The sequence below is a fragment of the Squalius cephalus genome (assembly GCF_949319135.1).
Source record: "Squalius cephalus genome assembly, chromosome: 18".
Lineage (NCBI taxonomy): Eukaryota > Metazoa > Chordata > Actinopteri > Cypriniformes > Leuciscidae > Squalius > Squalius cephalus.
This window is the reverse complement of record NC_137139.1, coordinates 21,965,779-21,979,130: the sequence shown is the minus strand read 5'-3', so window position 1 is coordinate 21,979,130 and position 13,352 is coordinate 21,965,779. Positions and strand designations below refer to the sequence as shown.

The window sequence follows — 13,352 nt, the reverse complement described above, 5'->3', positions numbered from 1 at the left end:
AAAAAACAAAACAAAACAGTGATATATTCTTGTTTTGTTACAGATGAATGATCTCAATCACCGGTAAAGTATTCCCTATACACTGGATTGGAGACCAAGGCCCGGCGCTTTGTTTATGGCTTTAATAGCCTTTTAGTCATGGTTTACAGCAGATCTGCCTCTTGTAGATGGATTGAGCACATTAATGAGATGATAAAAGATGGTTTCGGTCTGCTACTCAAAACGATCCTGGGCCAGTTTCTCACATACGCCTTAATAATATGAGTAACTTCTAATATATTACTGAAATGAATAAATGATTCTTTGTTTTTTGTCTGCTAGGAAGGTGTTGGCAGCAGTCTGTCTGTGTTATAAGAGAAAATGTAAATAAAAGGTCTGTTTTTATGAGGACAAATGTGTTGACAATGCAGTCATGTCCTCTGTGTGACTTGAGTGCAATAGACATTTCAAAACGATAGTAACTTAGAAACCACGAACACACAACTTTTCCTAATCTAAAGAAAATGTATTACCTGTACAAAAAGAACAAAATAATAATAATAAAAGAAAGAAAGTGCTTAACACCCGATGTGAATTGTCACTGCGATGCAACTTAGTACAAACAAATTATAAGTAAAACAGTGCAAACAAAGCCTTGAAAAACAGCAAACAGTGAACATTAAACAACTTAATAAAGTAATAAAATAAACATTGACAACTATGGGATGATGATAAACACAACAACAGTTGATGCAATTTGACAATTACACATTTGATTAATTGGAGATTTTACAGCACTTCATTTTTATAAAATAACCACGGAATAATTTGCATTGTAAAAAATTTAGTGGTTACATTTTTAATAAAATTAAATATTTTTTTGAGATTTTAGGGATTTTTCCCCCCCGCTTAGCCTCTGAAACCATTCGTATTTCTTGTGGATTTTGATCTAGAGTCACACTGGTTTTTATGGCATGATCCTCCATAGCTTGAGGGACACGCAGAGCATGGTTTTCCAGTCTTATATGGAGCCTCTCCTACCCAGTTCCCCCTAGAACAGAAGAAGCAACATGTGCAAGTTCGATTACTTTCCCTTTTCTTTTTCTTGAAAAATCTTCCTTAACCATTATTTAAAATGACTGTATTGATACAGTAGAAAATGATTCTTACTTGATAGAATAGTTGCAAACCAGTAAGGTGGCCTGTTTCCACATACTCCCGAAAACATATATATTTGAACACCTTCTGACAGCACATCCAATCTTATTGCTGTTGGCCCACACCATCTGAAACAAAAAGTAAGGATCATGTGACACTGAAGACTGGACTAATGATGCTGAAATGCCATCAAAGGAATAAATCACATATAGGCCTATATATATCATTTTGGAGCCCCACCTGGGTGTAGTGTGTGCAGACAGAGCCACTGCATCCATTGGGGAAGGAGAAAGAGTGTCTCTCTCCATACCAGGATCTTACCAGATCAACGATCGATCTGTATCTGCAAAATGAAAGAAATAATAACAATCATACTCAGAGGCAGTGTAAATATAATCCAGAATTGATGGTTTTCAGATATTAATTCATGTCGATACCATTAGTGTACCCATTCTTGGTATGTTTTTGTAAGGGTCTGTACCTTCCAGAGATAATGGACAGATTCTGTCCAGTGGACCGCAAAACATGAGGAGGTCCATGGTCCCATATGCACTGAGAGGCCCAGGACTCTGCAGATTTAGCCAGTCTCTCGTCCCACACCTTTCCAAGAAGAGAGGGGATAGATAAACAAATAATTCAAAGAATAGGTCACCCAAAAAGACCATGCACAATAAATATGAACCGAGGATGTCAAGCAAAATGATCATAAACACTGTCCACACGACTATATTCTTTCAGAAGACTTCTGGAGCCATACATCATTAATTCTATTAGGAACAGACTGAAATTTAACTTATCAGATCTTTACTTTAGCCCTGGTGATGTCTGAATCGTGAGCAAGACTCGTTTAACTCAATTCATTTAAATTAATTCGCTGATCTGAATCTGATGCAGATCTAAATGACTGAATGATTCGGTAGCCGTTAACAAGCTCACTTGACTTGAAGATTTTTTTTTTAAATATAGCCTAATAAAATTATCATCTCTTTTATAATACATTTTATGAATGAGTTTGAGTCCTTTTTTGAATTTCTGTCACCATATACCTTGCATGAAAAAGAGCGTCCAGGGTGCCTTGAAATGTTGCATTAAGAAGAAGAAAAATAAAATAAAAATGATGTTGTGTGTTTGTTAATCCTAAAACAATAATAATGTAAAAAATAAAAATAAATTAAAAATAAATGAAAAAACAGTAGCCTACATAAAAATGCCTTACCATATATTCCATATTTGCTGCGGGTGGGAAGACCTGTGAGCGCACGCGGTTGTGATAGTCCAGTAATGCCGTCATATCTTTGCTGGAGATGAAGCGTTTCCGCCGCGCTCGAGCTGCGCTGGTGTCGCTGCTGTTCCTCAGTACATCCTCCATATAAACCTCATTGAGATGAAGCAGCTCTGTTGTGCCGTTCACCGCCACTGCTGCTGTCGTGCACGGCAGTGTCCACAAGGCGCCAGCAAAGAACAGCTGAACGCAGGCCAAATTCATCGCGCTGCCTTCTGTCTGGTTGGCTACAGGTGCTTTATTTGTGGAAAGAGAATACAATGTCAACAATCTCTCACTGTCTTAGACAGCAAAATAACACTTAAGCTCTGGAACGCTACAGTCCCTATTCAAGTGCAAGTAGCCTATCGTTTAATCCTGCACTTTCTGTTAGTAAGATAATAGCCAGAGCATTTTAACCATAGTAGGCCAACAGACAAACATGTCAACATAGTGATATAATTAGCAGATAACCCGGTATGTGCAATTTATAGTCCACCCAAAAATTGCCACACACACGCACACGCATACACACACACACACATATATATAGGTAGTTGTATAATTTAACCCTACAATTTGCTTGGTTAGTTAGGCTATATAGACAGATTTTTATATCTTGCTAAAATGTTTTAAAATAACGTATTTAATACACATTATATAATGTATAACTATAAAATAAGTTATAATATATATATTATATGGTTTAAACCTGTTATGTGGTTTTACATGGTCAAATTAATACATAGCCTATCTAGTGCTGTCAAAATGATTAATAATCACGATTATTGAATCTAACATAAAAGTTTGTATTTATATAATTTATGTACACACATATGCATATATATATATACAAACTTGTATGTTAGATTTGATATATACATTTTCTTATCAAAGTGGCATGGTTTGACATGAAGCAAATCATAGACATTGCAAAAGGGTTTAACCAAACTGACAAACATTACACCCAAATGTCCTCACTAGTCTTTGAAGGTATTATATATATGACCATCTCAACTGATGGAAAAGGAATGTATCAACAACAAAGATCTTTCAATAAACTCCTTTGATTTGTTTTTGTTGATTTTTTTTATCTAATCATAAAAAATTGAACACATAATGGCTATTTAAGAGAAAAGTGTGGCATATACTTATGTAGTCCTGCAGTGTGAAGAGAGCGGGGGTCCTCAGTGGTCTTCACAGCAGCACATGCCTTCAGGAGTGATTCCAGCACTTTAGCACAGCCTGGAGAAGAGCAGCTGAAAAGATCTCCACTTCAACTCTGGCCTTTGCAAACAACGTCTTTGACATGTGTGGCAGCGAACTTTAACTGGGCCAACTCTCTAAGGCCATCTGACGTAAAAGAAAAGCCCTTGTCTCTTTTTCTTCCCCCACAGGGATGTTCCCAAAGTTCAGGAAACAATTTAATGGAAGTCTTTGCTTTTTCAGCACACACTCAGTGGAATCTCCAAACAGCCATGCTCTCCAACAGGATTTTAAGATTGATGACTTTTCAACAGTCATAACTCTTCTTTCCATTACCTTTGTGATTTTTTTACAGCTTTCTGGGCAACTTTCACTTCTGATTTCACATCCTGTCTTACCAGTATAGCATCCATTGATTTGCAAATACTATGCTATATAGTAACTACAAAATAGCATACAGCGCATGCACAGTAATATTCCTCGCTTATATCGGACATGTGTGTTTTTTTGTGAGCTTTGTTTGGAGCTGCACTCAGCCTTCCTGGCAAAAAGTTTTAATAAAATAAGTTGAATAAGCGCATTGGCAAGGATTTTATAAAAGGGAGGGAGTTGTTCTATGAATTAAAGTCCAACTTTTAAAGTCATAGCCAAGTCAGCACATTGTTCCAGCCGTCTATTCAGGAAGGACATGCCATGTGTAATATCTCTAGTCTCTGGCCAGTGCCAATATACACTGCACAACTTTGACTGTTGCAACTACTGAACAGGGTCACCTAGAGCATTGAGTAGATTCTGACTTATTAATACTATGTGGCAATTAGCCAATGCAGTATATTTACCTCATACTGAGCAGAAAATATGCAATATCAATAATAGATTGTTGTTTAATTACAGTATGTGTCCACTGCGCCTATCATTTGCACTTACAGTATCTGCTTTTTGGGACTTTTCATTCTTTTAATAAAGTCAAAAGTAAAAGATATTAACACTTTTAAATAACAAGACTTCCAGTTTGTTTTTTGGGGCTAACAGCTAACGTAAGTATTGAATTCAATTTAGTACATCATTATAAGCAAAATATAGTGAAAATCTAAATATAATGAAGAAATAAAGCCTTTTTATTCAGCATGTAAGGCTTAGAGACCTCAAAGGAAACTTTTAAAGTTAGCAGTCATCCTCAAACTGTCAAGGTCGGCAGGGTCAAGGTTCAACTTGAGGCCTATTTGGAAGACTTTCTGTTGGCTTACTATATAGGCAAGAGAGCGTAACTTGTTCTCTAGACAAACATATGATGTCACTACTTAACATTCACAATGTTGCAACCTTATGGTTTTGACTTTGTAGACAAAATGCACAAGTTTAGTCATTCCATTGACGAGACGCATATGTAAACGTTCTTCCCCGGGTCAAATGTTTGACAGCTTTATGTGCTAATATGATGTAAACATAACGCTAAGCTACAATGAGCCCTTGTAGAGTGTAACGTTTAAAAATAGCCACAGACATGTCTCTGTCAATTCTCTCACATACTTAATAGTGTTGTCATCACACATCAAAGGAGGTGATGAATTTTGAGCAGAAATATAAAATGAATCACTCAGTGCATGTACAAGCAGTAGCTATAGCTCACATTAAGCTTAATTCATTCGCATAATGTTACCTTGACTGCACCTCATTCATGCTTCCCATCTGCTTAAAGGGGTGGTATAATGCCCCTTTTTACAATATGTAAAATAAGTCTATGTTGTCCCCAGAGTGTGTATGTGAAGTTTTAGCTCAAAATACCCAACAGATCATTTTTTTACAGCATGTTAATGTTGTCTCTTTTTGAGGGTCAGTAAAAACGCATTGTTTCGTGTGTGTCCCTTTAAATGTAAATGAGCTGCTGGTCCCGGCACAGAGGGCGGAGCTTCAAGAGTGTGTGTTGTTAGCACTGATCTATGTCATTCTATGTAGATCAGTGGTTGTTAGCAGCTCCGATTACCTCACACAGACAAGCACTAAAATGTCAAAAACTGTTCTGCCTTTTATGTTTAAACTGGAGTCGGACAATGATGGAGAGACTCAAGAAGAAGCGACAACATGTAGAATGCAACAGGACGTTTCTGAATGGTTAGTTGATGGATTTATGTTGGTGATGTGGAGTTAACTATGTTCAAGTCTTTGATTAGCATATTCTGTCACGATAATCTATAAAATCGCTCGTGTGGGAACTGTTGTAAGATGCCTACAGAGTGACTTGTGTGGTTTGTGTTATGTACTGTATTGCATGTGAAAATACGAATGCGACAGCTTGAGCAGACTCACAAATGTGCTCTATAGATCACACAGATTTGAAGCATATAATTTGTAAAATTATAAGTCTTGTATCTTCTGAAAGAATAAAATGATCAAAATCATTTTTTTTATTATAGCACAGACAACATATACTTTATCACATTCAGCAGTGTTTTATATAATTTCAAAGGGTTTTCTGTAAAATTACACTGGAATAATTGCATACCACTGGATATGGGTATGAGTTTAGATTTGGGTAGGTGGAAATTACATAAAAAAGGTAATATTCCTCCCTTCAGATTAATATGAACATCTTTTTCATTTTTTATTACAGAACAAATTCCAGTTCCATTTTTTTCCAGTGTTTGCTGACATCTAGAGGAAACCAAGCCATAACTGTCTGCATGGTGCTAGTGCCCACAGGGCCTGAGTTATACACTTTCAAAAATGAATTTAAAATCAAAAAATCAAAGAGCGCCTCTTTTTTGGGGGGGTTATTACAGCTCAGACAACATATACTTAAATGTTTATCACTTTTAGCACTGTTTTATAAAACTGCAAAGGGTTTCCTGTAAAATGACACCAAAATTGTCTATTTTGAAAAAAAATATGTGGAAATGGGAGGCTTTTCAATTTGGGTAGGCAAATCCAGGCGGAAATCATCAAAAATGTTCCGGAAGCTTAACAGGTTAAATAATCATTTTTGAAAGTTTTTGCCTTTTATTATGATAGGACAGTCTGGGATCAAGAAAAAATCCACGAGTCAGGACTTTAACTCGGGTCGTCCAAAACCCAAAAGTGCTAAATGTCAGTACACTGACCACTTGGCTACCAAGTACAAAACAGTTTGATGAATATTTGTACCTCACTGCTAAGAATAATGGGGGGAACAGAATCCGACGGCAAACAAACCAGCTGTCGGAATCCTTTCCCCCACTCCCATTATGAGAGGTGTTGATGTAGTGGCTTAAAAAAAGGCTGATTCAATTTTTTTGTGTGGATGAAGCTTAACTGCCATCAGTTTAAAGAATAATTTTGGGAGTTATTGCATTTTATTATGATAGGACAGTATGGGATCAAGAAAAATCTACAAGTAGGGACTTAAACTTGGGTCGTCCAAAGCCCAAAAGTGCTAAATGTCAGTACAGTGTCCACGTGGCTACCAGGGACAATTATTCAACAACAGTTTGATGAATATTTGAACCTCACTGCTAAGAACCATGGGGGGAACAGAATCCGACGGCAAACAAAGCAGCTGTCGGAATCCGTTCCCCCACTCCCATTATGAGAGGTGTTGATGTAATGGCTTAAAAAATGCTAATTTTTTTGTGTGTGTGGATGGAGCTTAACTTGCATCATTTTAAAGAATATATTTTTGCCTTTTATTATGATAGGACAGTATAGTATCAAGAAAGTTTGACGAAAAGGGACTTGAACTTGGGTCATAATAAGCTGAAAAACGTGAATGCCAGTGCAGAGGGTACTGACCACTAGGCTATTGGGTTTGGTAATTAGCTGAAATGTGATAAATATTAGAACCTCATTGTGTAAGAAACATAGGGGGAACAGATTCCAACGGCAAATAGTTCAGCTGTCGAAATCCGTTCCCCCACCCCAATGATGAGAGATGTTGATGTATCGGGTTAAAATATGCTTATTCTATTCTGTGTGTGGATGGAGCTTAAACAGCATCAATTTGATAAATATTAGAAACTCAGTGTGTGTCAGAAATATGGGGGGAACAGAATCCGACGGCGAAAAAACAGCTGTCGGAATCCGTTCCCCCACTCCCATTATGAGAGGCGTTGATGTAATGGCCTAAAAAATGCTGATTTTATTTTTGTGTGTGGATGGAACTTAACTTGCATCAGTTTAAAGAATATATTTTTTTGCCTTTTATTATGATAGGACAGTGAAGTATCAAAAAAGATTGACGACCCGGGACTTGAACTCGGGTCGTAATAAGCTGAAAAACAATGAATGCCAGTGCAGAATATATTGACCACTAGGCTATTGGGTTTGGCAACTATGTGAAATATGATAAATATTAGATCCTCATTGTGTAAGAAACAGGGGAGGAACAGAATCCGACGCCAAATAGTTCAGCTGTCGAAATCCGTTCCCCCACCCCAATGATGAGAGATGTTGATGTATCGGGTTAAATATGCTTATTCTATTCTGTGTGTGGATTGAGCTTAAACAACGACAATTTGATAAATATTAGAACCTCGGCTCAGTGTGTCAGAAATTTGGGGGGAACAGAATCCGAAGGCAAAAAAACAGCTGTCGGAATCCGTTCCCCCACTCCCATTATGAGAGGTGTTGATGTAATGGCTTAAAAAATGCTGATTTTATTTTTGTGTGTGGATGGAATTTAACTTGCATCAGTTTAAAGAATATATTTTTTGCCTTTTATTATGATAGGACAGTGAAGTATCAAAAAAGATTGACGACCCGGGACTTGAACTCGGGTCGTAATAAGCTGAAAAACAATGAATGCCAGTGCAGAGTATATTGACCACTAGGCTATTGGGTTTGGCAACTATGTGAAATATGATAAATATTAGATCCTCATTGTGTAAGAAACAGGGGAGGAACAGAATCCGACGCCAAATAGTTCAGCTGTCGAAATCCGTTCCCCCACCCCAATGATGAGAGATGTTGATGTATCGGGTTAAATATGCTTATTCTATTCTGTGTGTGGATGGAGCTTAAACAGCAACAATTTGATAAATATTAGAAACTCAGTGTGTGTCAGAAATATGGGGGGAACAGAATCCGACGGCGAAAAAACAGCTGTCGGAATCCGTTCCCCCACTCCCATTATGAGAGGTGTTGATGTAATGGCTTAAAAAATGCTGATTTTATTTTTGTGTGTGGATGGAGCTTAACTTGCATCAGTTTAAAGAATACATTTTTTGCCTTTAATTATGATAGGACAGTGAAGTATCAAGAAAGATTGATGAACCGGGACTTGAACTCGGGTCATAATAAGCTGAAAAACATGAATGTCAGTGTAGAGCATACTGACCACTAGGCTATCAGGGTTGATAAGAAGCTGAAATGTGATAAATATTAGATCCTCATTGTGTAAGAAACAGGGGAGGAACAGAATCCGACGGCAAATAGTTCAGCTGTCGAAATCCGTTCCCCCACCCCAATGATGAGAGATGTTGATGTATTGGCTTAAAATATGCTTATTCTATTCTGTGTGTGGATGGAGCTTAAACAACAACAATTTGATAAATATTAGAACCTCGGCTCAGTGTGTCAGAAATTTGGGGGGAACAGAATCCGAAGGCAAAAAAACAGCTGTCGGAATCCATTCCCCCACTCCCATTATGAGAGGTGTTGATGTAATGGCCTAAAAAATGCTGATTTTATTTTTGTGTGTGGATGGAACTTAACTTGCATCAGTTTAAAGAATATATATTTTCGCCTTTTATTATGATAGGACAGTGAAGTATCAAGAAAGATTGATGAACCGGGACTTGAACTCGGGTCATAATAAGCTGAAAAACATGAATGTCAGTGTAGAGCGTACTGACCACTAGGCTATTGGGTTTGGTAATAAGCTAAAATGTGATAAATATTAGAACCTCATTGTGTAAGAAACATAGGGGGAACAGAATCCGACGGCAAATAGTTCAGCTGTCGAAATCTGTTCCCCCATCCCAATGATGAGAGATGTTGATGTATCGGGTTAAAATATGCTTATTCTATTCTGTGTGTGGATGGAACTTAAACAGCATCAATTTGATAAATATTAGAAACTCAGTGTGTCAGAAATATGGGGGGAACAGAATCCGACGGCGAAAAAACAGCTGTCGGAATCCGTTCCCCCACTCCCATTATGAGAGGTGTTGATGTAATGGCTTAAAAAATGCTGATTTTATTTTTGTGTGTGGATGGAGCTTAACTTGCATCAGTTTAAAGAATATATTTTTTTGCCTTTAATTATGATAGGACAGTGAAGTATCAAGAAAGATTGATGAACCGGGACTTGAACTCGGGTCATAATAAGCTGAAAAACATGAATGTCAGTGTAGAGCATACAGACCACTAGGCTAAAGGGTTTGGTAAGACGCTGAAATGTGATAAATATTAGAACCTCATTGTGTAAGAAACATAGGGGGAACAGAATCCGACGGCAAATAGTTCAGCTGTCGAAATCCGTTCCCCCACCCCAATAATGAGAGATGTTGATGTATCGGCTTAAAATATGCTTATTCTATTCTGTGTGTGGATGGAGCTTAAACAACCACAATTTGATAAATATTAGAACCTCAGTGTGTCAGAAATATGGGGGGAACAGAATCCGACGGCAAAATGTAATGTAATGGCCTAAAAAATGCTGATTTTATTTTTGTGTGTGGATGGAACTTAACTTGCATCAGTTTAAAGAATTTTTTTTTTTTGCCTTTTATTATGATAGGACAGTGAAGTATCAAAAAAGATTGACGACCCGGGACTTGAACTCGGGTCGTAATAAGCTGAAAAACAATGAATGCAAGGGCAGAGTGTACTGACCACTAGGCTATTAGGTTTGGTAAGAAGCTGAAATGTGATAAATATTAGAACCTCATTGTGTAAGAAACATAGGGGGAACAGAATCCGACGGCAAATAGTTCAGCTGTCGAAATCTGTTCCCCCACCCCAATGATGAGAGATGTTGATATATCGGGTTAAAATATGCTTATTCTATTCTGTGTGTGGATGGAGCTTAAACAGCATCAATTTGATAAATATTAGAAACTCAGTGTGTGTCAGAAATATGGGGGGAACAGAATCCGACGGCTTAAAAACAGCTGTCGGAATCCGTTCCCCCACTCCCATTATGAGAGGTGTTGATGTAATGGCTTAAAAAATGCTGATTTTATTTTTGTGTGTGGATTGAACTTAACTTGCATCAGTTTAAAGAATATATTTTTTTGCCTTTTATTATGATAGGACAGTGAAGTATCAAAAAAGATTGACGACCCGGGACTTGAACTCTGGCCGTAATAACCTGAAAAACAATGAATGCAAGGGCAGAGTGTACTGACCACTAGGCTATTGGGTTTGGTAAGAAGTTGAAATGTGATAAATATTAGAACCTCATTGTGTAAGAAACATAGGGGGAACAGAATCCGACGGCAAATAGTTCAGCTGTCGAAATCTGTTTCCCCACCCCAATGATGAGAGATGTTGATGTATCGGGTTAAAATATGCTTATTCTATTCTGTGTGTGGATGGAGCTTAAACAGCATCAATTTGATAAATATTAGAACCTCAGTGTGTCAGAAATATGGGGGGAACAGAATCCGACGGCGAAAAAACAGCTGTCGGAATCCGTTCCCCCACTCCCATTATGAGAGGTGTTGATGTAATGGCTTAAAAAATGCTGATTTTATTTTTGTGTGTGGATGGAACTTAACTTGCATCAGTTTAAAGAATATATTTTTTTGCCTTTTATTATGATAGGACAGTGAAGTATCAAAAAAGATTGACGAAGTGGGACTTGAACTCTGGTCGTAATAAGCTGAAAAACAATGAATGCAAGGGCAGAGTGTACTGACCACTAGGCTATTGGGTTTGGTAAGAAGCCGAAATGTGATAAATATTAGAACCTCATTGTGTAAGAAACATAGGGGGAACAGAATCCGACGGCAAATAGTTCAGCTGTCGAAATCTGTTCCCCCACCCCAATGATGAGAGATGTTGATGTATCGGGTTAAAATATGCTTATTCTATTCTGTGTGTGGATGGAGCTTAAACAGCATCAATTTGATAAATATTAGAACCTCAGTGTGTCAGAAATATGGGGGGAACAGAATCCGACGGCGAAAAAACAGCTGTCGGAATCCGTTCCCCCACTCCCATTATGAGAGGTGTTGATGTAATGGCTTAAAAAATGCTGATTTTATTTTTGTGTGTGGATGGAGCTTAACTTGCATAAGTTTAAAGAATATATATTTTTTGCCTTTAATTATGATAGAACAGTGAAGTATCAAGAAAGATTGATGAACCGGGACTTGAACTCGGGTCATAATAAGCTGAAAAACATGAATGTCAGTGTAGAGCATACAGACCACTAGGCTAAAGGGTTTGGTAAGATGCTGAAATGTGATAAATATTAGAACCTCATTGTGTAAGAAACATAGGGGGAACAGAATCCGACGGCAAATAGTTCAGCTGTCGAAATCCGTTCCCCCACCCCAATAATGAGAGATGTTGATGTATCGGCTTAAAATATGCTTATTCTATTCTGTGTGTGGATGGAGCTTAAACAACCACAATTTGATAAATATTAGAACCTCAGTGTGTCAGAAATATGGGGGGAACAGAATCCGACGGCAAAATGTAATGTAATGGCCTAAAAAATGCTGATTTTATTTTTGTGTGTGGATGGAACTTAACTTGCATCAGTTTAAAGAATTTTTTTTTTTTGCCTTTTATTATGATAGGACAGTGAAGTATCAAAAAAGATTGACGACCCGGGACTTGAACTCGGGTCGTAATAAGCTGAAAAACAATGAATGCAAGGGCAGAGTGTACTGACCACTAGGCTATTAGGTTTGGTAAGAAGCTGAAATGTGATAAATATTAGAACCTCATTGTGTAAGAAACATAGGGGGAACAGAATCCGACGGCAAATAGTTCAGCTGTCGAAATCTGTTCCCCCACCCCAATGATGAGAGATGTTGATGTATTGGGTTAAAATATGCTTATTCTATTCTGTGTGTGGATGGAGCTTAAACAGCATCAATTTGATAAATATTAGAAACTCAGTGTGTGTCAGAAATATGGGGGGAACAGAATCCGACGGCTTAAAAACAGCTGTCGGAATCCGTTCCCCCACTCCCATTATGAGAGGTGTTGATGTAATGGCTTAAAAAATGCTGATTTTATTTTTGTGTGTGGATGGAGCTTAACTTGCATCAGTTTAAAGAATATATTTTTTTGCCTTTAATTATGATAGTGAAGTATCAAAAAAGATTGACGAACCGGGACTTGAACTCGGGTCGTAATAAGCTGAAAAACAATGAATGCCAGGGCAGAGTATACTGACCACTAGGCTATTGGGTTTGGTAAGAAGCTGAAATGTGATAAATATTAGAACCTCATTGTGTAAGAAACATAGGGGGAACAGAATCCGACGGCAAATAGTTCAGCTGTCGAAATCTGTTCCCCCACCCCAATGATGAGAGATGTTGATGTATCGGGTTAAAATATGCTTATTCTATTCTGTGTGTGGATGGAGCTTAAACAGCATCAATTTGATAAATATTAGAACCTCAGTGTGTCAGAAATATGGGGGGAACAGAATCCGACGGCGAAAAAACAGCTGTCGGAATCCGTTCCCCCACTCCCATTATGAGAGGTGTTGATGTAATGGCTTAAAAAAATGCTGATTTTATTTTTGTGTGTGGATGGAACTTAACTTGCATCAGTTTAAAGAATATATTTTTTTGCATTTTATTATGATAGG

General features: G+C 37.6%; 1 protein-coding gene across 1 annotated transcript; it reads right to left on the bottom strand.

Moving 5' to 3' along the window:
• Positions 1–115: 115 nt before the first annotated feature.
• On the bottom strand, positions 116–3,758 carry r3hdml (R3H domain containing-like). Its single transcript, XM_079849536.1, has 6 exons — positions 3,550–3,758; positions 2,354–2,655; positions 1,619–1,737; positions 1,378–1,480; positions 1,150–1,265; positions 116–1,030 (listed from the first exon to the last, which is right to left on the bottom strand). The coding sequence occupies exons 2-6, from the start codon at positions 2,621–2,623 to the stop codon at positions 889–891; spliced, it is 750 nt and encodes a 249-aa protein (XP_079705662.1). The 5' UTR covers positions 2,624–2,655; positions 3,550–3,758; the 3' UTR covers positions 116–888.
• Positions 3,759–13,352: the final 9,594 nt, after the last annotated feature.